Genomic DNA, 25,450 nt, shown 5'->3' with positions numbered 1-25,450 from the left:
AAGGACAGAATGTGCCGACACATTCTGTCCTTGAATTTGAGGGAATTTGACCACACTGTGAGACTTGCTATGTATTTTAAGCGAAATGTTCTCTGTGTTTAACAATTGTTTGTTGATTTTTGGTCTCTAGAATTCTAATATCACACTTCACATTCTATCAGGGACAGAAATTCTAAGTCTAAACCCTTAAAACAGTCCTTTAACGGTCTGTTCAGGATCAATTTTAAAACGATTTTATTTGTTTTTAAATCCCTGAATGGTCTTGCCCCGCCCTACCTCTCTGAGCTTCTACATCCATACTCACCCGCTCGCTCTCTCAGGTCAGCTGATCAGCTGCTCCTGAGTGTGCCTAAAACCAAGCGGAAGCTCAGAGGGGATCGCAGCTCCAAAACTTTGGAATGCTCTGCCCCTGCACATAAGACAGGCCTCGTCCTTGTCTGTTTTTAAATCCCTTCTTAAAACCCACCTTTTGTTTTTGGCCTTTGACACTTCATGAGACGTTTGGTTTTATTAATTTTACATATTTTAATTTGAATAGAATTTATTGTTTTTTTATTGTACGGCTGCTAATTCTTATTGTATTTTATGATTCTAATTTATTTTAAGCTGTTTTATCTAATTTTTGAACCTTTTATTTATTCTGTACAGCACTTTGGTCCATTGTGGTTTGTTTAAAGTGCTTAACAAATAAAGTTGGATTGGATTGGATTGGATTGTTAAAGGACTTCCTGTGATTGACAGAAAATCGGACATTTTTACGACTTAAAGCGTTTAAACTCAACACTCTTGACACTTGTTGGACAATAGTGACATCACTGATGCTTCGGCCGTCTCCATGGTAACCACATACTTGTTATATACCTCTAGCAGCTTGTTTATTCTTATTTATACTCAAGCAACTTTGTCTTTTGTTTGGATGATGAATGGATTTTATTTTACACTTCTATGAAGACGATAAACACAAGCCTTGTGAGGACCAGCAGTCCTCACGGAGACCAAAACCTGGTCCGAATGAGGCTGAATCTCATTTCCGAGGAAGTTTAGGGCCAAGATTTGAATTGTGGTTATGGTCTGAGATCAACTGGTAACGCTGTGTTTAGACCAGGGGTTTGCAACCTGCGGCTCTCGAGCCACATGTGGCTCTTCAGCTCCTCTGCAGTGGCTCCTTGTAGCTTTAAAAGAAAGTGTTTTAATACTTTGTTCATCACATCCACCGTCTAAGTACACATCTGAAGTCCTGTCCTTCTCTGGATGCACAGGCATGACCTACATGCAATCCAAAATATTGCTTTTATTTTCATTTATTTGCCACAAACAAACGGAAGGACGAGGTCAACATAATTCTGTGTTTTATCTTTTTCTCCACTTTATAAGAGGTTAACTCAGTTGTCTTTTCTGTAGTTCTTAGATTGCATAAATCCAACAAACGTATTGTTCTTTTATTTGGCTCTTTTCATCCTAAAGAAGGTTGCAGACCCCTGGTTTAGGCTGCACGGAGAAATCTAAGTCACTGTAGAGTCCTTAAAAGGAGAGCTGTGTGTGAAACTGTGTGTGTGTGTGTTGCAGTGACCTTGCGGACCACAGGGCTTCCATCATTGATGAGCTGAGCCAACATCATGGCCACGTTGTGGTCAATGGTGGTCGAATGGTCCGTCCTCTCTGCAGAGTTCCCCACAAACGTCCCCAGAGCAAAGACAGCAGCACACCTCACCTGCAGCAACACACACACACACACACAGAGGAAAGAGGTTAAACCATTCATCACAGACACATCACACGTGTATAATTGTATTCATTTACAGGTTCTAAGTCCACATGAACAACGCAAATCGACTCTTACGAACAAAAGTGATGACAAAAGGAGAAAATGAAAAGACTGGCTGTGTTGTCGCGAGTCTCAGGCGCTGACTAATCGTTGGAGTCACCTTGGTTGTCTCTCCTGAGACGCCTCCTTAAACTTAATTAAACTCTCTGTTTAAGTCTCTGAGCTCAGCTCCTCTTTCACAGTCTGTCCCCAAAACCACTCATCACTGTCTCCACTGTCTCCACTCATGTCCACACACACACACTTGTCTTTAAATCTAAATGAGGACCCATCAGAGACATAATGCGTTACCGAACCCTAAAACCAGGTCTTAACCCCCCTCAAAAAGTCTATTAAAATTCTGCGGCCTGGACTAAATGTGCCCACAAAGATAGGTTTGTATGGTTTTGGTCCTCACAAACGTATAAATACAAGTTCCCACACACACACACAAGCACGCTTGTACAGCCTCCTTAGTGAGGACACTCAGAAATAATGCATTCCCTTTACTCTAACCTTAACCATCACTACTAAGTGCCAAACCCTAACCTTTAACCACAACTCTAAACCCGTCCTTTTCCCCCGTGTAACAGGAGGTTAAAAAAAACAGTCACTTCCTGCGGTTAATATGTTTTTTTCTCCATCGATCACTTGGGAGAAGCTAAAATGCAGCCATTTATTTGTAAATGTGCCGTTTTTAATGCGATCTGATGCAGTCAGTGGTGATCAGTCACTACCTGTGACCTTAAAATAACACACAGACACACACACAGCAGACCTCAGTTTCACCCGTATGTCGGCTGTCAGTGCGGCGAGTAAATCTGTGGTAGAAACAGATGTTCCTTGTGTGTGTGTGTGTGTGCTGAGCTTGTGAGTGTAAATGAATGCAAATCATGTCTGTGTGTCCAAACTGTGTGTGTGTGATTTATCTTCTACTAAATCTTCTCTTTAGTATAAAGCAGAAACGGCTGCATATCACTTTTGTTTTGAAACACCGATATCATCATTTTACAGATTTCAAACCACAAAGAAATATTCTTCTTCTCTATAGAAGACGTAAGCAGCACAACAACATGACTTGCTGATTTTTATAAAAACTGTTTACAGTCTATGCAAAGTCAAGCATGTAATGTAAGACTGCGACTATTATTCGATGATTAAATGATTACTATAGTAATTGTCGACTAGTTTGTGTTGGAGTGTTTTTCCCAGTCATTTAAACAACAATTTTCTGGTTTTTCAGATTCTTAAATGTGAATATTTCCTGGTTTCTTTGCTCCATGTATCAAAGAAATCCTTAAATCTGACTGATTTTGGTTTCTGGACAAAAACAAGACGTATATTATTATTTCCAGGTTTTGTCATTTTCCAACAAGTACTTGAGAAAATAATCGACAGATTAATCGATTATGAAAAAAAAAGTTGGTTGCGGCTCTAGAAGCATGAGATTTATAGGATTTCGACTTGTTCCTTGTATAAATAAATAAATAATATATTGATTTTGATGTCATGGAGGCTGTAAGTTGTGAAAGATAAGTCCAAACTTCTACATTTACGAATTTTCTAAGTTTACAGACAGTGCAGAATATCTTTTCCTGCTGTTTAGTAATAATTACACATAATAAGCTGTTGTGACAGTTTTATGTGCATTTTCTCACTTTAAATACACTTTAGTCTGAAGGAACATAATGCATTCTGTGGTGACGTTTGGTAAATTCTCTTTACAAAGTGCTTTTGTTACATATCAGCGGAAATTGTTTAATAATTAAAAGCTAAAATATGATTTATTTAGACGCGTTCAGGGCCGTAGATAAAGTGCAGATGTCCTTGACTTTTCGAAATCTTTGAATTTAATTAGAATTAATGTGCACATTATTGTGTGTTCAAGGTTCTAAACTGGTAAAAATGTATCAAAGTGTTGTTTTTGTCTGAATTAAATCCACTTTCATCTTAATGGATGTTTGTGACGAGTCTGTGACGCCGCGTGTTCTACGTTTTCTTGCAGTGAATATCTCATGCAGAGAAGAACTCAAACATGTGACCTTGAAACAAAACAAAACAAATCCTGTCTGGTTTCAGCTCAGGTGTTTGACCTCTCACCTCAGGGATGGGATCTGACAGCAGAGTGTAGAGTTTCTCGTGGGCGCTGTCCCGGACTCCGCACCAGCGCGCCGGGTCAAAGTTCTGCCAGATGCGACCCAGGCAAATGGCCACCCACTGCCGGAGCAGAGGATGTGGGTCCGACAGCTGCTCCAGACAGTTGGCGATCAGGTTTCCCTGCAGACACGCCTCCTGGTGGACAGAAGGAGAAGAACACAGTGTATTATTATTAAATATGAGGGTGAAAGACAACATTTATGTTGTCACAGGCAGCTGACGCCGCGCAACCAAAACAACGCCATTTTGGCGCGAAGTGGCGCTGTTCACATCCACAGACATTCACTAAGTGGACAAAAGTACGGTGGCCTGGAAGTGCAAACAAATCAACAATTGTTGTAAATCTGCTCCTGGTCTCGCTCTCTGTCTCTACCTCACCTCCCTCTTCCTTTTTCTGTCCCCAACTCTATTCTTTTTTGCCTTTCACCCCAACCTGTCTTGGCAGATGGCCGCACATCTTTGAGTCTGGTTCTGTCAGAGATTTTCTTCCTGTTAAAAGCGAGTGTCGCGCTTCTCTGCTGCCGATGATGTTGTCTATGTACACAGTCCACAGAACAGGAATGTACCAAATGCTGCAAGTGACCCGGAAGTGATAAAGACACAAAATATTTAACTTGAAACTGCCAAGACAAGTGGCTCGTGGAGTGTCATAAAAACTTTTACTTTATTTTATAGAATTTAAAACTCACATAGTGAAAAGTTTGATATAAGAAGTAGTAAAAAAAAAAAAGATGAAATCAGTGGCTCTTATTTTGAAAGCCGTGTTGAAGGAAGTGGTACTGTATGAGTTCGGAAAGTTAAGGAAAATGAAAAGTTTGTCGCATTTTCTCCGCACTGATGTTAAAATGTGTGTGTGTATGTAAAGCCTTACTGTATTTTATAAATACACCAATAACATTTAGAAAAAACCCTTTTTTTGTTTGACAGAACTAGGGGGCACCCTCATTGTGAGTTAAGTTTCCCTTAAGTCTCCCTTAAGCTGAACCGGGAAAAGCTGTGACGATGGATGTGTAAATGTTCTCTGGAGTAGAACGAGGGGGAAGTTTATTTTAAAAAAAGTTGAAGGTCTGCAATAATAATAATACTAATGTACGGCTGTTTCCATACTTCCATACACCAGGGGGCAGTATACTGTTCAGTCTGTTGTCGGCACAGTGACCTCTTGCAGCTTGAAACTGGCACTGTTAATTGTTTTCCTGCCAAGATGGTAGTAGTTCTAACAATGTCACGTTAATTTCCCTCGAGTTTCTTCTTCTCTGTAACAAACTGTTCACTTTTCTTTGTACAGTAGACAAATTACAGCCATCGACAGCTACTTTTTAATATTTCATAAAAGGTAACACCCTTCGCCTCCGGAGCGGCACAGAAGCTTCAGGCCAGGAGTTGTAACTCATTAACCAGCTAATCATCACTAACCTGTAACCTGTGAACCTCTGAACTCCGACCACCTTGGTCTATAGTAAGAGAGGAAAAGCTGCCTCAGTGGTCCTGGTTTAAAACTTACTTGAATAGTAAGACAATGTGCTTTGTCCAGTGATGGAAAAAAAGAAAGAAGAGCAAAGAGCAGATGCTAATGAAGGCCTGGAATTACTTGGACTAGTAACTCAACATAATGTGCACTCTCTGCTGCATAATGTTCCTCTATAAGACTCTTAATGTTTGCTCAAACTTTCTCTGAGGTGTTCCTGACACTTCTGTTATTTATCACGACGACCTCAGTGACGCTACGCTGTCCTGCACCAAACCCCATAGAGAAAATCAGCGTTTTTTGGCTTGCGAGGACACAGGAGCTGCCGGTCACTTCTGCCGCCGCGCTTGTGGTTGTGGTCAGTTTGTGTCCTCTTATTTTTATCATAACGAAGGATTTCAAACCTTCGAACGTGTTGAAGGAGGCAGAAGTGGACTGATTTTCTCTATGGGCTTTGGTGCAAGTTAACAAACTTCAGTTTTCAGCCCCAGAATGTTGAGATAAAGCAGCAGATATATTCTTAAGATATTGTAAACATATACAGGTGCAGTTCATATTAGCTTAGCCATTGGTAAAGTAGCTAAAATCAGTTTTTATTCCCCCTTCTGTCGCTGCTGGCAGGGACTTTAACTAGCTTCATGCAAATGGTCGCTCTCTCACAGCCCGGTGCTTCGCGAAGGCCTGGAATTACTTGTACCAGTAACTCAACATAATGTGCACTCTCTGTCCACTTTTATCGATGCCACCGACTACAACTGTTCTGCTGTGTAATGTTCCTTTATAGAACTCGTAATGGTGAGTATTTGTTCAAACTTTCTGAGTTAATGACACTATACGGTTGCTGTTTTCAATGTTTGTCAATGAGGTGAAAAAAAAAAACAATAAAGGCAAACGCAACGCCACAGCCTCAATGATACACACACTGCTCACTGTCCTGCACCAAAGTCCATAGAGAAAATCAGCATTTTAAGCCTGCAGGGACACAGGAGGTGCCAGTTCTCGTCTGCCACGTTTGGTAAGTTTGTGTCATTTACTTTAATCCGAACGAAGGTTTTCAAAGACTGAAGTCACAAAATAAAACATTTGAACATATTAATGGATTCAGCAGTGGATCAACACTCCTGTGTGCTGTGATGTAAAAACACTGATTTTTCTCTATGGGGTTTGGTGCAGAGAGAAAACAAACTTCAGTTTCCAGCCTCACACAGTGACTTAAAGCAGCAGAGAGATATTGTAGACATATAAAGGTGTACATGTTATTAAACTATAAAGTAGCAAGTCTTTTTCCCCTTCTGTGCCTCCACAACAAAGTAATTGAGCTCTCCTGCACCAAAGTCCATAGAGAAAATCAGCGTTTTTAAGCTTGCAGGGACACAGGAGCTGCTGGTCTACTGCCGCCACAGTTGGTGTGTTGGTGTCACTTTGTCTGAGCGTTGTCGTCACTGACAGGATAAGTGTTGTGTCACTTAGGTAAATGACCCAATTTGAACATATTGATGGAAGCAGAAGTGGAATCAACAACTCCTGTGTGCGGTGATGTAGAAACCACTGATTTTCTCTGTGGGCTTTGGTGCAGGGAGAAAAACTTCAGTTTCCAGCCACTAAACGTTGCCTAACAGTGAGATGAAGCGGCTAATATGTTCTTAAGATATCATAGACATAATACAGATGTAGATTCTATAAGGTGAGTGTCGCTGGCAGCCATTTCATCCAGCTTCATACAAATGGCCGCTCGTGCTTGGTAATGTGACACAACCTGAACTATCACTTTAATAACGGTAGAATTCACGGCTGAGCTGCAGTAATGGGCCGCAGGAAATTCCCTTCACTACACCAACAGCCATATTAGAGGCCATTCACATGAGCAGATATCCATTCTTTTAAATGAGAGAGCAGAACTTTTAAGCGATGCCTATGCAACTCACTTTGGACTGTGGAGCACCTGGGTTTTTTTATGCTTCCGACACCAACTTTTTTTTTCCAGTTGCAACAAGAACACAATAAAAACGGACCTCTGGACACGGTGAGGTTCTCTTTGTGCACATGCATCAAGCAGCAAAGTACAAAAGAGAGAAGCGCTGGAAATAAATTTGACTTGTTTTTTTGTCTCTCGAGGGCAGTGAGTCAGGGAGGTCGAGTGAACTTGCCAGAACTTTCTAATGTTATCACTGTGTGTGTGTGTGTTTCAGTTGCTTGGTAACGAAAGGGTGCTTCATCAATAAGTTATTTAGTTATAACTAAACTTATTTATATGTTTTAACAGTTATTTATATGTTCTCCGTCTGTTTCAATTCAACATCTTCACGTCTGTGATGTTCTCTGACACACTGCCTGATCTTTGTGTTGTCTAATACAGCGGTTCTACCTAAGTACCACCTGAGAAAATATTGAGCTCTCGAAGTAACAACATTATCACCAAATATTATTATAATATCCGCAGCTTTCCGGTCATTTTTGAGGAGGTTAACGTGCAGAAAATTTGCTAGTGGCATTAGGTGAGTTTTTCGGACATTTTTGACGCGTTAATTGCGTTAAATGCTACATTTTTTGAATCTAAATTCTATCGCGTCTAAGTCGCACATAGTTGTTCCGATTTGAACCAAACTTGGTACACTTGTGGCTCTCATGATTTCAAACAAATTTCCGATGTACTTCCATTAGCTCCTCCCACCCAGAATTCGGCCAATTTGGAAAAAACAAAAATGGCTACACATTTTGAACCAACTCGTCCCAACCCGTCTGAGCTAGCCGCGTCAAACTCAGCCCATGCGTTTGTGACAAGTTATCAAAGGATTTTCTCTACATCGAAAGGCGTGGCCTCAGTGTGTCCGACAAAGTTGATGTTTAAGTGGCAGGAAAAGTGCTTTAAAATGACACTTTTTGAAGAACTTTAGCATAAACAGCATCGGATATGACTAACGAGTAACGAGTTGCGTGGGGCGAGGGCCCTATCATGACCGTGTGTTTCATTTATTATCAGTTTTTTTTTTCATAGCATCAAAATCCCTCAGCTCCACTCCTCACATACCCCAGTATAATACGGTAGAACAGCATTTCTGATTTACCTCCAAGTACCACCACAGGGTACCACAGTTTGAGAAACCATGGGTCTAGGATTGGGAAACACTGATGTAAAGCAGACCCCAGGATGGTGACTTCTTTCTTTTTGTGTCCGCATGCGACAGTGGGATGGGTTACAGGTGTGCACGTTTTGAGTGAATGCCATGTGTCTGAGTCAAGGTGCATTCTGGGAGCTGATTGGCCCTGCACAGGAGGAATCTGTGTAAGAGACCTGATCATCGCAGCTGCAGTGGACTTTGAACCACTCATAGCCAGCAGACATCTTTGTGCTTTGGTTGAATAAACCTTTAAAATGGTGTGTTTTACTTGTTGTTGGTGGTTTCTTGGGAGTTGGGAGTCTCATTATTCGTGTTGCAATCAGGTTTTCCCCAAGGCGAATATCTTTATCGATGTCTTTCATGTTTGTAAAGCTGTTCGCCCTCAGTCTTGTCGATGTCTCTCACCTGTTTTTTGCGCTGCTTCACATGCTTCACTGAGACTGAGGTTCAACTCACGAACAAACCTTTTATCCGGAATGAGATAAAAAAACATGTGTCCCCCGTTGCGTCCCTGTATTTTTTTTTTTCCTGTACGTGCCCCAGATCAGCTCTGAGAGCATGAGGACGTGACGCACTCACAACAACAACAACACCGCAGTAATGAGCGCTGTTGTTGGAAGTATAGAGGGATAAATAATGGAGATGTTGAGTGGGCAGAGTCTCTCTCTCTCTCTCTCTCTCTCTGTATTGTTGACTATCATCTATTATTTACAGGCCTGTGCGAGAGGTAGAGGCACTAAGTACACAGTGGTATGAGAGGGAGGGGGCTGAAAGCACATACTATAGTTTCTCTGATTTGTTAAAATTGTATGATGTAAAGCGAGAGAAGGACTGTGAGGTAGAGCGGAGAGGGAGAAGTAAGAGACTGGAAGCAAAAAAGAGGAGGAGGAGGAGGAGGAGGAGGGATGGTGGTGTATATCTCCATAAAATAATATCAATGAAACAATGAGAAGAAAGAAGTACATACAGTATATATTCCCACTGTTCATCTATCAATTAAACATTTAAAGAAGAGTCTCTCTATCTCTGAGTTACTTATAATCTGAGTATTCAAACCGGGCCTCAAAAAAATCAATTAAAAGTAAGTTGTATAACCTGAGGCTGTCACTTTTTTTTTTTTACTCAAAATTCAATATGATTTTCAACGCAGGGGCGTAAAGATCCCGTTTGAGCTGGAGAAAAATCTTTTGGGTTCATGCTGACTATCATATGCGGAGTTATGCATACGTTTTTACACTTTTCCATTCGTGACAGTACCCGAGAGAGCCCGACGTGTGTTTGTGACGCGTATAAAACTGTCTGATATCGAGCTGTAACTGTATCACGGAAAAGCACCAGTAGACCATTTGAAGTAGTAACCCTCAGGGTCCTGTAGAGGGTGCTGGTCAGGTTTCCTAACCACATCATGCGACGGTGATTCGCTTAAGAGAGACCTGTACAAACTGAAGGACTTTGGCAAAAGCAGCAGCAGCAGCGACAGCACCTTGGAGATGCAAGTCTACATGAGGGAGACTCTTCTTTCTACAGATAGATCTGTGTGTTCCAGGAACATCTATTTTTAAAAGGGGAATTCTGTTATTTTTTTTACTACCTGAGACCTACGTTTATAAATGTGGGTGTGTACGTGAATAGCGAGTAACCCACATGTGATATCGTAAATAAATAGCGAGACATTTAGAGCATCCTCTAACTGTGTCAGGCGTGGACAACATTTACGGGACAAATCTCGGGTTCGGTCAGTCTCCTCTCGGGCTCGCGCGTGTCTGTGTTGTTGTGTTTGCGTTTACTCCATGAAATGACAAGCGACATCATCCCAAACATGGAACCCTGGCGGACGTTTGATCAGCGTCAGACACAAAGGGCTTCGGGGGGATTGAACAGCGGAGGCCGACAGCAGAGAGCAGAGTGACACTCGCGGTGACAGAGTGTCACCGTGCAGGTGGCTGCGACAGAGTCGGAGATTATGGAGGGAACCCGTCGCTGACAAGAATGTCACATATCCAATATCTCGCCGGAAATACACAAAAGGCCAAAGAGTCGTGTCTCAAAGTGACAGCTGAGCCCCTGAAAGAACCTGCCGCCATTCTGGTGAGAGGAAATAAATCAATCATGTGGTACGTTCTGGTTTTGGCGTCAAATAATCAGACATGGAAAAAAAGGACACACATTAGAGATGTCGATTAATCTCTGCTCTGTCCCCAACACATTTAGATTATTATCTTTATCTGCACCACATGTTAGCCTCCTCGTTTTCTCACGTTTAACAGGCGTCAACACAACTTTTTCGCTGTGAATGACTTTGTCGTACACAAAGTCATAAACGTCAGATACTCACAATTATTTTCAGAATAAAATCCGGGAGCGCAAAGAACAAGTGTATTGTCAAACAAGAAAATACAATATTTTTGAATGATTCAATCGATATTTGATTTGCTCCTTAAAAAGCGTCGACACAAATCTAATTCCGTACACGCTGACACGAGAACGGCGGTTGTAGCTGAGCAGTGATGACTCTGCTGCTCATGAGCCGTAACTGCAACTTTTAGTCTCTTTTCATTTCCCTTTTCTCTCCTCTTTCCTTTACCTCACGATTTAAATGGTTTTAATTAAGTGTTTTATTATGCCCTTTATATCTTTAACGCTGTTGCATTTATTCCCCCTTCTTTTTTATTGTGAAGCACTTTGTTGAAATGTGGTATAGTCAGACCAAGGAGGAACCAACCCGCTTCACGCCAGGTCTGAAGTCTGAGACTCGAGTCCCCAACACACACACACACACACACTCTGGTACCTGTCCCGTGTTGTAGCTGTTGACGATAACGGCCAGTATGAAGACGGCCATCGTCCGATGCTCGGCCTGAAAACAGAGGAAGAATCTCTTATGTGTTATATCACAGTGTCATATTTGTTTCTTTTTTTTATTTGAACTGTGAGAAAAAAAGAATAAAAAAGTGTGGACAATAAAAACCGAGGTTCATAAACGATGATCCGTGGAAACTCACTGGCATGTAACTGTCGGCCAAAACTGACAGGAAGTACTTGTGTCCGTTGTCTTTCACCAGGTCGGCTTGACACGACTGCAGAGAGAGAGGGAGAGAGAGAGATTTTAATAAAGACTGACAGAAGGCGTGTCTGACACATGGTGATGAATTAAAGCTCTGGTAGGTGAGGAGAGCAGTGCTGGCCTGTCACATCACAAGTGTTGCTAATGTTTATACCACTTTTTGGCTGCCTGTGCATCATTTTAAAATGCTTTCGTTTGATTTTAAATCCTGAAATGGTCTTGCCCCGCCCCTTCCTCTCTGAGCCGCTTCATCCTCACACTCCTGCCCAGTCTCTGAGGTCGCTGCGACGAGACTGTGGAACAGTCCTCCACAGCATGTTAGACCACGCCCCTTCACTGTCCACACATCTTAAAACCCAATTTTACTATTTGACTTTCGACGCAGTGTGAAACGTTTGGTTTTTTATCCTTTTTATAGTTTTATTGTATGACTCATTCATTGGTGTTGTATTTATACTTCCTACAGTATTTTATTGTTTGTTCTTCAGTCTATTAGGTCACACATGTTTACGTTTTATTTGTTTTATTTATCTCTGTTGTTGTTTATTAAAGTGCTTCATAAATAACGTTGGATTAGATTGGATATCAAAACTCAAGTATCTCAAGTATACAGTCATTTTAGACCATTTATATGTGCCGAGTCATTTCAAAGACATAATAATTCTCCAACTGTGTCACAAACGTTGTTCTCCCCAAAAAGAAGAAATAAACAGCCCAAACATGACTCAGCTAAAATGGTTTGGCTGATTTGTATTTACAGTTTGACAGTCTGTGCAAAGTGAAGCGTGCGATCAATACATTTATATAAGATGTTCATATTCTATCAGATTTTACATTTTTATCTGTCCCATACCGATTCCCATCCCTACTAATGCTGCGACAGAGAACTCAGATTTGGACTAAACGCACAACCGTTATTTAATTGGCCAACTGAATATTTACATAAAGCGTTTCGATTGGCCGACGATTTAACTGCCGCGTGACCATCGTGATTCTCAGGCCGTCTGGATTATTTATGGCTGTAGAATTGTCCAGAAATGTGTCAGAGAGTGAGTTCTTCTGCTCTGTTTGTCCAACACGACTTTCACTTTCCATCTCTGGGAGTTATTCAACCGTAACTGAGAAGCTGACGTCGCGGACGTGTGACGCACGCGCTGGTGAATCTTTGTCTGCGATTGGACGTAATGACACGTATATGTATATGTAACAATTTGCATTGCACTATATTGTTCTTATTGCACTATATTATTCTTATTGCACTATATTGTTCTTATTGCACTATATTGTTCTTTTTTAATCTTATTGTATTATATATATATATTTTTTATTTATTTATTATTCTTATTTTTATTCTATTCTCCTTGTTTTTTCACAACTGAGCTGTGGTGAATGTGTGTTTCCCCCCTGGGGGAGGAATAAAGTCAATTCAAAAAAATTCAAATTCAAATAATAATAATAATACTAATAATAATAATACTAATAATAATAATAATAATAATAATAATAATAATAATGATACTAATAATAATAATACAAATAATAAAAATAATAACAATAATAACGATGATAATAATAATAAAAATTATGATACTAATAATAATAATGATAGCTTTGTAATAATAATTGGAACAAAATGGAGATTCGCAAACTTTACCAGATGCCACTAAATCTGTCATACATTCATTTCTCAAACTTGTGACGTAAAATAAAACAGATGGTGTTTCAGAGGATTTCATTCTTTCTCTTTAGTAAATGTTTTATTTTAAGTGTTTTATATAACTTACACTGTCCACAGCCAGGATTTTAGCCCAGATGAAAACCAGCAGCGGCCTCAGCTCCCGGGCTGAACTCTGCAGCAGCTTTAACACGTACGGGAAGATCCCCACAGACAGCGCCTGAAAACACACACACAGAATTAGCATTAGAATTAGCATTAGCTCTGGCAATAATGTGAGTTAATAGTCAAAATATCGGCTGTTCACAGAGAAGAAAAGAGAAGAAAAGCTGCTGCTGTGAATCCCAAACACCTTTAAACATGACTCTGAGGCAGAAATCCTCACCCACAGACATGTAGCAGGTAAAAGTACCTCCGTTGTCATGGATACACACTGTTTCATCTCTTCTATGAGAGCAGAAATCCATCAAGGTCAGACAGTAAACACAAGAGGTGAACGCACCAGACTGACAGCCCACGGTCCCAGGTCCAGGAAGCGTCCGAGCAGGTCCAGAGCCCGGAGCCGGTGCACCTGACTGAGCAGCACCTGCAAGAGAGAGAGAGAGGTCAGAGGTCAGCGGTGCCACCTGTGAAGTGAGAGGAAGCCGGCGATCAAAGGCAGAGGATGAGGGACAGCGGGAGGAAGAGGAGGAGGAGGAGGAGGAGGAGGAGGTGAAGGGAAACAGGTGGCTCTCCCACTGCTGCTGCCAACACACAGCACCAGGTCCAACCTGTTTACTCCTCTGTGTGTGTGTGTGTGTGTGTGTGTGGGTGCGTAGGTGCGCCCACTTTTCTGCCGCTTCACAGCTTCAGAACGACACGTCAGCGCATGTGTGTGTGTGTACATTATAAAGTGTATTTGTTGATGCCGAGCGGGATCACGACGTCGTCGTTCCGGGCCAAAAAAAAAAAAAAAATATAAAGAAGAAGAAGAACTATTTTAGTGTTTGTGACGCGAGCTAAAAATGTCTTTAAAAAAGTGGTGAGAATGCAGACGGCAGCACAAACGCTGCGTGAGAGCTGGACACGCCGCTATCCCCATGTGACTGTCCCACAGTGTGTGTGGGAACAAGCATATGGAGGAACCCAGGTCCACACACACACACACACACACACACACAGTGTATTATTAGAATCCTGCGTGACTTAAACCTGGTGCGTGATCGCACCAACAGGAGGAGGACGGGGGAACACCAGCCCCCGGTGTTACCTCCTGCTCTAAAGGAACAGGACTGTGTGTGTGTGTGTGTGCAGCAAAGGTTGGCCAACAGGTGGACCACAGATCGAGATCCGGAAACCTCGTCATCATTAGTAAATGTCAAAGTACTGACGGCCCAGCACAGGCTGTAAAAGTGTCATGTGACACAACTATGGGTGTGAATCACAGGGTATTTCACAATAAGATACGATACGATGCGTGAAACATGGTCCCCGATGCCAATAATATCGCGATACAACGATTCTCTACAAGACAATCATATCGCGATACACGGTGATGTCGCATAAATTAAAACATGATATTTGATCATATTCTGGGCCTTAGCTTGAGGAAATCTGGAATTCACAGCCCATAATATTCTACGGGAACTAGAAAAACCCGCTCGCAAGAACTCAAATGGAAGTCGAATTTCTGAGAATACAATTTCACAAGAACTCACATTTTATGCAAATGATGTAATCGTCACATGACCGCACGTGTGTCACACCTGATGCAGAGTGATGAGTAAGCACTCACTACTGTGTGTGTGTGTGTGTGTGTGTGTGTGTGTGACGTGCCGCTGTTACCGGAAACATCACAACACGGAGACGCTGTAAATAAAAGCAGGTAATCCTTCCCGGACGGAGCGGCTGTTGTCAAGACAACGTCGCACTGCGTCTCTCTGTCTCTCTCCTCTTCCTGGTGTCTCCCTCTCCCTGCGCTCATTTCATTAAAGAGCATTATTGATGGATTACACTGCGTTACCCCCCCTTCTTTTGTCTCGTTCTTTGCATCTTTTAAAAACGGGAGTCAGATTAAAATTTTTGGCGCCCGATCGTAAATCCTCCGAGAGCCTTAAACTCTTAGTTCTTATGCAACTTTGCACTTAAAAGGGGCGTGTCCATCCGTTACATCAGAGAAGAAGAAGAGGAGGAGCAGCAGCCCATGTGGCCTCCAGATTACCCCCCCCCCATCACATGTTGTGTAATCTGGAAGGCTTCCTCTCTGTCCTCTCTAGTGTCCACACACACACACGCAAGGCCTCATCCCTAACCTTAACCATAACAATGAGCTTCTGCATCACTAGGACCAGGTTTTGGTCTCTACTGGTCCAACAAGATCAGTGTTTGTGCCAGAAAATGTCCTAAAAAGTGAAGAGATCCAAGAATGCTGTCTCTACTCCCTTACCATAACCCTTAATCATCACAATTTAATACCTCACTTTAAGGTCTAAACCCAAAAAGCCCTTAAACGCTGTGAGGACCAGACAAAAAGTTCTCACTCCCTCTGGATTATAGTTTTTTTTATCCTCACAAAGACACACACACAGGTTTGTACAGCTCTTCTTAGTAGGACACCACAAATATAACCAGTTTATACCTCAAAATCCTGACTTTAACCTTAGTGCAATCCAAATCCTGAGCCTAAAACGTAGCCAGGACCAGGTTTTGGTCAACGTTTATACCAGTACACACAAACACACACACACACACACACACACACACACACACACAGACTGGGCTTTTAACGGGCCTCGACAGAACTGCTGTATGGATGGTCTGCGGCTCGCACAGCGCTGAGTCAGCAGGAAATTACCATTTAACATGGACAGCAGCACAACGCTACTACACTGTGATATAATACAACACCACAACTGTACTTCCCCCAGGGAGGAGGAGGAGGAGGAGGAGGAGGGAGGGGGGGAGAAACGGCCGACTGCTGTAACTCAACAGCTGACACACGCTGCGAGCTTTCTGGCAACATTTCATCCCAATTAAAGCATCAGGGGAAAAAAAAAGAAAAAGAGACGGATTTAAAACCGCTCCAGGAACACAGGAGAGCTGCTCTTGTCCCCGTCCCTCGTGTTGTCTCTGGGTTTTAATGGGGGTTGTCCTGTAAATGCTGAGCTCAGTTTGTAAGGAAAGAGTTTCAACACTTCTCTGTTTAGCCGAGAGAAGGAGTAAAAGTGAAGATAAAAGGAGCAGCGAGCGGCAGTTACCCTTTAAAGCACTGTTACAATGATCCTCGGCGCTAATGGCCGACTCAAAAAAAGGAACGATCCCGGCTTCACCTGTGTGAGGCAGAGGAGGAGGGTTCTCAAACTGCGGCCTCTGCGCCACAAACTGCTCCATTAAAACAATCCCTCCGTTTCACACGCGTTGCACGATGTCCGGCACCTGCAGCGTCTTCTTCACTGCCATTGTTTTTGAAATGAAAGGAATCTGCTGCAGTGCAGACGCAGTGTAGTGTAGATATATATATATATACACATATACATACATATATGTATATATATACACACATACATATATATATATATAAATAACCTTTTGTCAACAGCTCTGTTTGTCTATGTATGATCTATGTTTGAAACACTGGTTTTGAGTCAGCAAATAACTCAGTAAGAAACTAACTCAGTTGGTAAGTAAGTAACTGAATAAGTCAGTCAGTAACTTGAACTAACTAATGAACTAACTGACTGACTGAATAATCAGTGAGTGATAAAATAAAGTCAAATCTTCATGACTTCAGTGAGAGTGACTGTGTGTGTGTGTGGATGAACTCAGACTCAGTGATGTAAACTCTGTCAACCAGAGAGAGAGAGAGTTCACTGCAGTGCACTGTGCGCACCAACAGCAGGCGCTAGACTCCAGCAACAAACCAGTACAGCAAAGTCAACCTGTGTGTGTGTGTGTGTGTGCTTTTACCTGCAGTACAATAGGAAGCTGCTCAGGAGGATTTCTGTTCTCCACACCCATCGTCAGCCAGACCTGAAAGGCCGTCAGCTGCTCAGCGAAGAAAGGACTGTGCTGTGGACATGAATCACACACACACACACACACGGTTATTAAAGACATTATTGTGCTTATTCATTCTCTCTCACACACACACACACACACACACACAATGAGGCAGTGTGTGGCGTCTCGCCCATCGCTTCATAAAAGCCCCGACACAACGAGCTCAGAAGTGACACTGCAATGCAGTAACGACATAAATCCTGATCTTCCATGATCACCTTTCTTTCTCTCGCTCTCTGCAGTCCTGTATGAGCGATGGAGCGCCGGCTGCCCGGGTTCTGATCGCCGGCTGCCCGGGTTCTGATCGCCGGCTGCCCGGGTTCTGATCGCCGGGCGTTAATAATGCCGCGGGAGTCATGACAGCTGATGGAGAACATCAACGAGGAATGAATGCGTGCGTGATCCAAGCCGAACACTCGGCACACGTCACCTTTTACGGCCGATTCTCCATAACGTGCTTTTATTTCTTTACGCCACGACTCACTGTTGTCGTTTTTGTTTACCCGGCTTCGGGGCAGAAGAGACGGGGCAATTACGACGGGGAGAAATAGGCGGAAAAATAGCTTTAAGCCAGAGGCAAAAACTGCACTTAATGATAACAAATGAGCAGAAAATTCAAGTGCAATTTAAGCGACTGTGCAAAATGCCCTGGGTTTGTTTACTGCTGCGCTCACTGGTGAATCTTATCACCTTTTTTTTAACGTGTTTATCAGCTTTTTACTGTGAGAGTTTAAGCATTTAACTCTGTTGTATGATGTAAAACAACAATGTTCTATATGCACTGTGTGCGAGATGAAAAAGAGTCAAAGTCGTTTAAATACGGTTCTTTAAACAAATGCCATTGGTCTGCAAACAGGAGGAGGATTCAAATCATGTGAGGAGGACATTTTTAACAACACTTTAAAAAGAAATATGATCTTCTATAATCTTGAGATTACAGACTGAGAAAAATGGAATGAAAAAATCAGACAGAAACATTAATATTCTGAGATTAAAGTCACTTCTTCCCAGAATTCCGAGATGAAAGTCAGACCTCTTACTGGAATTCTGAGATTAAAGTCAAAATCAATTCTGAGGGAAAAAAAAAAAGAAACATGAAAAATCATTCTGAGATTACTGTTAAAACTTCCTTATTCTGAGATTCCTGAGATAAAAGTCAAAATTCTGAGGAAAATTTCAAAAACCAGACCATGAAAAATCAATATTCTGAGATTAGAGTCACTTCTTCCCAGAATTCCAAGATGAAAGTCAGACCTCTGACTGGAATTCTGAGATTAAAGTCAAAATCAATACTGAGAAAAAAAAAGAAACATGAAAAATCATTCTGAGATTACAGTTAAAACCTCCTTATTCTGAGATTTTTGAGATAAAACTCAAAATTCTGAGGAAAATTTCAAAAAACAGACAATGAAAGATCAATATTTTGAGATTAGTCACTTCTTCCCAGAATTCTGAGATTAAAGTTAGACTTCTTACCAGAATACTGAGATTAAAATCAGAGTTCAAAAATTGGAACCTGAAAAATCATCTGAAATTTAAATCAGACTTCTTACCTGAATTCCGAGTAAAATCTGTGATAAAATAAAGAAATCAGAATTTTCCTCTGATTTCTAAGAGTAAAGTCAAAATTATGACTTTCTCAGAATCTTCCGACTTAAATCACAGACTTCTTCCCAGGATTATCTCAGGTTGGACTTTCTCAGAATTCTGAGAATAAATTCAGATAAACTCAGAGATTGGAGTCAGATCGTTTAATGGAGAAGCCAAAGATGAATCTCAGAATTTTGTCTTTTTTAATTTTATCATAATCTTTTTTTGTTTTCATCTTCATTAATCCATGTGTTGCTGGTTTTTAACTCCTACTTGAAAATCACAAGAAGAAGAAGGAGAGAGCGGAGTTAAAGGCTTTCTGATAGAAGGAGCGAGAAACAGAGGGAGGATCTTCTCCTTACTACTCCTCAGAGGCTCAATTACGCTACCGGTAAGTGTTTCTTCAGCCTGAGTGCAGGAGAAAGTATCGAGGAGGAGCGGAGAGGAGAGAGAACTGCTCCCCGGGGAGCAATAGTGAAGATGTCCACCTCTGACAGCCAGGTGCAGAAGTGAAAAAGGCTCAGATAAAAGTGCTAAGATCAGGAGAAGATGCTCCACCACCTGCACTTTACTGATGAGTCTGAACAACAGAGGACATGTTGCTGCCGTCTCACGAGGGGACGGATTATAATTCAGGGTTAATCCTGGAACCAAAGATTTGTGTAATTAAGACCCATCAATTCTGGAATTGGTTTGATGATTTTTATTCTGTTTTTGAAGGTTTTTTTTCTCGAAAAAATGAAATAAGAGAAACAAAAACTTTATGACTCAATAAAAGTAAAGTGCATCACTTTTTTTATTTAAGATTTAAGGCCTAAAATTCAGATTATTGTATTTTCCACTTTTTAAGACCCTGCAGACGCTCTGACATTCAGACTAAAGCCTAAAATTAAGAAGAATTTTCTTTTTTTGCATTAATAATGAATAAATTAATTTATTTAGGTAGTTACCTTTTCTCGCTTCTCTACTAAAAAATTGAAAAAGCTTCAAACAAGCTTCTTAGCAAAGAAATGTTGTTTTGGATGATGATAAAAACCAAAATCTATATTCTGAGATTACAGTCAGACTTCTGCCCAGAATTTCGAGATTAAAGTTTATAGTTCTTACCGGAATTTTGAGTATAAAGTCAAAATTCTGATAAAAATTCAAAAATTGGACAAAGAAAAATCAATATTCTGAGAATACAGACAGAATTCTTCCCAGAATTCAGAGATTAAAGTTAGACTTTTTACTGAAATTCTGAGATTAAACTTCAAAAATGAGACCATGAAAAATCAATATTCTGAGATTAAAGTCAATTCTTCACAGAATTACGTAACACCACCTAAATTCAAAGTCAATTCTGAGAATTTTTTTTAAATCTGAACATGAAAAATCATTTAAAATTAAAGACAGATTTCTTCCCAGAATTCCGAGATTAAAGTTAGACTCCTCTCAGATTTCTAGGACTTAAATCAAAATGATGACTTTCTCAGAAAGTTCCGTCCTAAATCACAGAAGTCTGACTTTGAGAACAAATAAACAGAATCCCAGAACGTTGGAGATTAACGTTAATGTTTTCAGGGATTTCAAAGTCTTTTTAACTTTGATCTACAGTTGGACGTTGTTTGGTTTGATTCTTGTGTCGGACCTCACGTTTTCTGCCTCAAACCAACAATAATGTGGACGTCGTCTTTAATCAGCAGCTCGTTACGCAGACAAATGCGTGATTCTTTGAGCCAAACACATGATAATAGTTATTATCATATAGTGGCTGTCTCCATGACAACAGCAGTGTTTTTATTTGTATTTCTAGTCCAGGTTAACAAAGTGTCCATTCTAGCAAACACAATCTATTTGAATCAGTTTTTCAGAATAAAAGCTCAGTTTTCAGCACTGAATCATCAGCCGGGCCACATACTGGTGATGCTGGCGGGCCACTTTTGGCCCACGGGCCACAAACTGCAGACCACTGATGTAGACGATCGAAATGACCAATGAATCTAGACTAAAGTAGACGAGTCTGATAATGTCAGACCCATCTGTGCTGAAAGAGAGAAGGAAAAAGAGAGAGAATCCAATGAAGGATTTGGAGAATCGTGACTCTGCTAATAGTTACTCTCTCTCACACACACACACACACACAGAAAATGTGTGGTGTTGACCCAGAAATGTTAGCGTCTCTGTGCAGCGTGTGTGTGTGTTTCCATTACACTCAGCATCTCCATCACGCTCCCCTGACACGTCAGTAAATAGAACAATAAATACAGCAGCGAGCTAAAGGAGCTAAAGGAGCTAAAGGAGCTGAAGGAGCTGAAGGAGCTGAAGGAGCTGAAGGAGCTGAAGGTGCTGAAGGAAGAGAAGAGGAGCTGAAGAAGCTGAAGAAGCTGAAGGTGCTGAAGGAGCTGAAGAGGCTGAAGGTGCTGAAGGAGCTGAAGGTGCTGAAGGAGCTGAAGGTGCTGAAGGAGCTGAAAGGAGCTGAAGGTGCTGAAGGAGCTGAAGGAGCTGAAGGTGCTGAAGGAGCTGAAGGAGCTGAAGGTCCACGACTTTCACCAAACTATTATCTGACAGTTGAATTATTGGACGTGACATTTTACAACACTATCCACTGAGAGAGGGAGACGTGTGTGTGTGTGTTCCTGTATGTGTGGCCTCTTTTAGGACCTTTTTTCTAGCAGAAACACTGACCTCGTCAGGACCGGTCGTCCTCACGGAGACATAATGAGGCAGAACCTTGTATTTGAGTGGTGTCCTCGGAAGAATAGCTGTGTGTGTATGTGTGTCACAGAGATGCTGCAGTGTGTTATCGAGTCACTTGTGGACATTTGAGAGACAAGAGTCGTCCGTCAACGTCTCTAACCACCGAGTGTGTGTGTCTCTCTCTCTCTCTGTCCCTCAGAGGACAAGGGAAGCGTTTTCATTTATTAGGTGCCGAGCCTCGATGTCAGGGGCCTAAACGGCTCCTGACACCAATCTGTGTGAGGAATCTATCGTTATCCTTCAGATTATTGTTCTATCCGTGGATTTGTGGTCATTTGTGAGCAGATTAACGTGCATAAAAACTCTGGAAACTTGGCATGGAGGTCAGGTCTGGAGAAAATGCGATATTGGCATAGTTCCCAGACCTGTGTGCTGCTCAAGGGCTCTATAGCACCCCCTAAGGTGAAAGCAGAAGCAAAATTTAGTTCCACCGAACTCCCCGAAACTTGGTGGGAAGATGTCATAGACCAAGACGAACAAAAAAGTCGACCGTAACCGTGGCCTCAACTCAACAGGAAGTGGGCCATTTTGAATTTTGGCGTCCTTTTTGGGGGTTTGCACCGTTATGTAAATGGTTTAAGTATTGAATTATTCAATGTCACGTTCGCTCCATCTATATTTCATTAAAGCACAAAGAATCCTGTGTGTGTGTGTGTGTTTTACTCATTTTCTGACAAAAAACAACACAACACAGGTTCATAGTTTGCAATAGTTTTTGGATAATTAGGATCATTCTCAGGCACATCATGTTCAGACTGCTGTGCTGCAGCACTTGTATTTTATTATATTGATCTTATTTAAGTGTGTGTGTGTGTGTGAGAGAGAGGGTTTTTATATTCTCCTTTGTTTTCTTTACCGTTTATTATTTATTCATTCTGCTTATTATCTTTCTTTCTTTCTTTTCTTTTCATACTGCTGACTCTGTACAATCATTCCTTTGACTGTAACTGTGTGTGTGTGTGTGAGAGTTCAAATGGCAAATAAAAAAAATATTGAATCCAATAATAACCCATTTTTATTGGCTTGTTTTTACACTCCTACTGAGAATGCACGCACACGCACACGCACACACACGGTTTCCATGACTTCAGAGGACAATACACGTCGACTTATATTCACTTCCTGTTCCTGGAGATTTAAGGCTGATTTAAACTCTACGTAAAAGACAGAGACGGACAAAGCAATACTACCCCATAAATCTTGGGGGCAGTATAGAGCCAACAGTCCAATTGTTGACTCTATACTGCCCCCTATATCAGCTGGTTGGAGGTTACCAGTGGTCCGATTATCGGGTTTTCTTTACTTTATGATTAAACGTGAATATATTCACATTTTAGAAGCTGAAAAATCTGAAAAACTTGTTTTAATTATGAAAACCAATTCATCAATTATCAGAATAGTTGCCGATGACTAGTCATTGATTCGTCGAGTAACACAGACTTACTCTGAAGGCGGTGCCCTCCTCGATGATGGTGGGCAGCTGAGAGAGGCAGATATCCACAGCCAGGTCCCACGCCTGCCTGCAGACACACAAACACCACATTAGATTCATGATAAAACTGTGAATTATCAGAAAATATCACTGCACTAATTCTTTAAATCAGCCTCCCCCTCCCACTCCCCGGCCCCGCCTCCCTCAGATCCCGGGCTCAGGTCCTGGAGAGGGCAGCACGGAGCCTTTAATCCGCCTCTAAACAGCAGCTCCATCATATCTAATTCATGATGTTATGTAACTCACATCAAACCTCAGCACAGCTCCTCTGTTCTCACTTTGCACTAAACTGAGCTCAGGTCCTGGATCTGGATTCAGGGTCTCAGTGTTTCAGGACTGAACTGTGGTGTAATGAGAGAGTAACTCTGTGATTATGGAGCACAACATGTTTCCACTGCTGTTTCTGTGGAAACCAGCGTTGTCATGTGCTGCAGGGGGGTTTCCCAACCACAGGGTCAGGGACCAGTACTGGACCACGGGCCGGGCTAATCCGGGCCATGAAAACCAGTAGGAAGCAAAGCTTCTGTGGATATATTATGATTCCATATTTATAATCTTATTTTCTGAACCACAACGCTGCATCTCTTTCTTCTTCTGCCAATCATTTCTGGCAGGCTGTTCACTGAAAGGTGCAGTGCTGCCCTCCAGTGTTCGAAGGCTTAATGACAGAAATCTTCAAAAATACAGTCAAAGAAATTGCACCAAATACTGTCATAATAATAATAATAATAATAATAATAATAATAATGATGATAATGGTAATGATACTAATGATACAAATAATAATGATAATAGTGATAATAATAATAATAATCATAATAATGATAATAACAATAATGATGATAATAATGATAATAGTGATGATAATAATAATAATAATAATGATGATAATGATAATGATAATAATAAAGGCTCCAAATCAAAAGACAATTTCACAAGGTGCAGATATTCACAGGGTGTTAATGAAGAGGTGTAAAAACGTTGTTGTTTGGGTTGTGAAGTTTATTTTGGTGTCTGTCTGTTTGTTTGCTTGATGCTGTAATAACACACACTGTTGTATATCATAAAGCATGCATATACAATCTTAATTAAAGGGGAGGTTTTCTTCATCCTGCGCCTTTTCAAACATTTGTCTTTATATTTAGAAATATCTACATTTTCCTCCTATTCTATTTTCTGCTTGCAGAAATCCTAAAATTACAAAGATGTTGCTTTAACTACCAAGTTTTGTAAATCTGTACTTTATTAATGTTATTGTGATATTAGTGGGGCTAAAACTCACAATTATTTTCTTCTTCATGGATTAAAATTTCATGTTTTTATTGATTTTATTGATTGCTGCTGCTGCTGCTGCAATCAGGACGAGCAGCGGTAAATTAGAGCAGGTGGTTCACTATATTTTAAAACTGATTTTTAAACCCAACAAAAAACAGCTATTTATCGCAGCAGTCGCGTCAGCTGCTACGAGTTCAGGCTAAACGGGAGAATTTATAAGTCCAGCTGCCTCCGTGGCAGGGAACACGTTTCAAGTTCCAGCAGCAGCAGCAGCAGCAGCAGCAGCATTATCAGGAGCAGGTGTTCACGCTGCAAAGGCATAACTCATAAAAACAAGGGCTTTTTACTACTTACTCTTTTTTAATTATTTGCAAATCATACGTTGCATTCATATTTTCAAAATCCCGACCAAAGCACTTTGTCTCAGGGACAGTTTTTTTGATTTACAGACTGGTGTGTGAAGTGTGGAGGGAAATAGAATATTCAGCTCTGTGTGAGACATAATCTGCATCCGTGTTTAACCCAGATTAGTACAGGAGGTCAAACTGAAAATGACCTGGGGGTCAACCAGCGTCTCGTCAGGTCAGGAGGGGCCAGAGAAGTGAAAAAAAAAAAAATTTCACGAAAAATTCACGAAAATCATATCACAATATTCCACAATTACAACGCAGTGATGTTTTTTTTGTTCCGAAATTTAATAGAACGTCAAAATATAAGTGCCAGTTTTTTATATGGAACAAATAAGAAAACTGACAAAAATAAGTTATTATTACTCACTTTGCCTTGAGTATTTTCAAAATAAGGCTGGTATTTAAAGGGTTAAATTACAGAAATGAATGAGTAAGTTAATAGCTTCATTAGCGACAAAAAACCTTTAATATATACAGTATATATATTGTAATGCCTGCATACAATCAGGCATTTTTAGGGGTGCTTTGAATCCAAGAACCCCTAAAAAATAAGACTCGGATTAACCCTAAACCTTTAGGGCAAATCCATGTTTGACAAGAGGGAAAAATGCCAAAACCA

At 41.1% G+C, this 25,450-nt stretch overlaps 1 protein-coding gene across 4 annotated transcripts in view; it reads right to left on the bottom strand.

The window, feature by feature from the left end:
• rptor (regulatory associated protein of MTOR, complex 1) overlaps positions 1-25,450 on the bottom strand; it is a 206,474-nt gene that overhangs the window by 58,101 nt on the left and 122,923 nt on the right. For all 4 annotated transcript variants that reach the window (XM_044028052.1, XM_044028054.1, XM_044028053.1 and 1 more), the window contains exons 11-18: positions 23,099-23,174; positions 17,233-17,334; positions 13,790-13,873; positions 13,397-13,507; positions 11,551-11,625; positions 11,340-11,405; positions 3,905-4,096; positions 1,571-1,711 (exon numbers count right to left, since the gene is read on the bottom strand). In XM_044028052.1, the coding sequence (XP_043883987.1) occupies positions 1,571-1,711; positions 3,905-4,096; positions 11,340-11,405; positions 11,551-11,625; positions 13,397-13,507; positions 13,790-13,873; positions 17,233-17,334; positions 23,099-23,174 (847 nt within the window). The remainder of the gene's footprint in view (positions 1-1,570; positions 1,712-3,904; positions 4,097-11,339; positions 11,406-11,550; positions 11,626-13,396; positions 13,508-13,789; positions 13,874-17,232; positions 17,335-23,098; positions 23,175-25,450) is intronic.

This window comes from Solea senegalensis, linkage group LG6 (assembly GCF_019176455.1).
Source record: "Solea senegalensis isolate Sse05_10M linkage group LG6, IFAPA_SoseM_1, whole genome shotgun sequence".
Lineage (NCBI taxonomy): Eukaryota > Metazoa > Chordata > Actinopteri > Pleuronectiformes > Soleidae > Solea > Solea senegalensis.
Note: the sequence above shows the minus strand (reverse complement) of the source record. Positions and strands in the feature narration are given on the sequence as shown.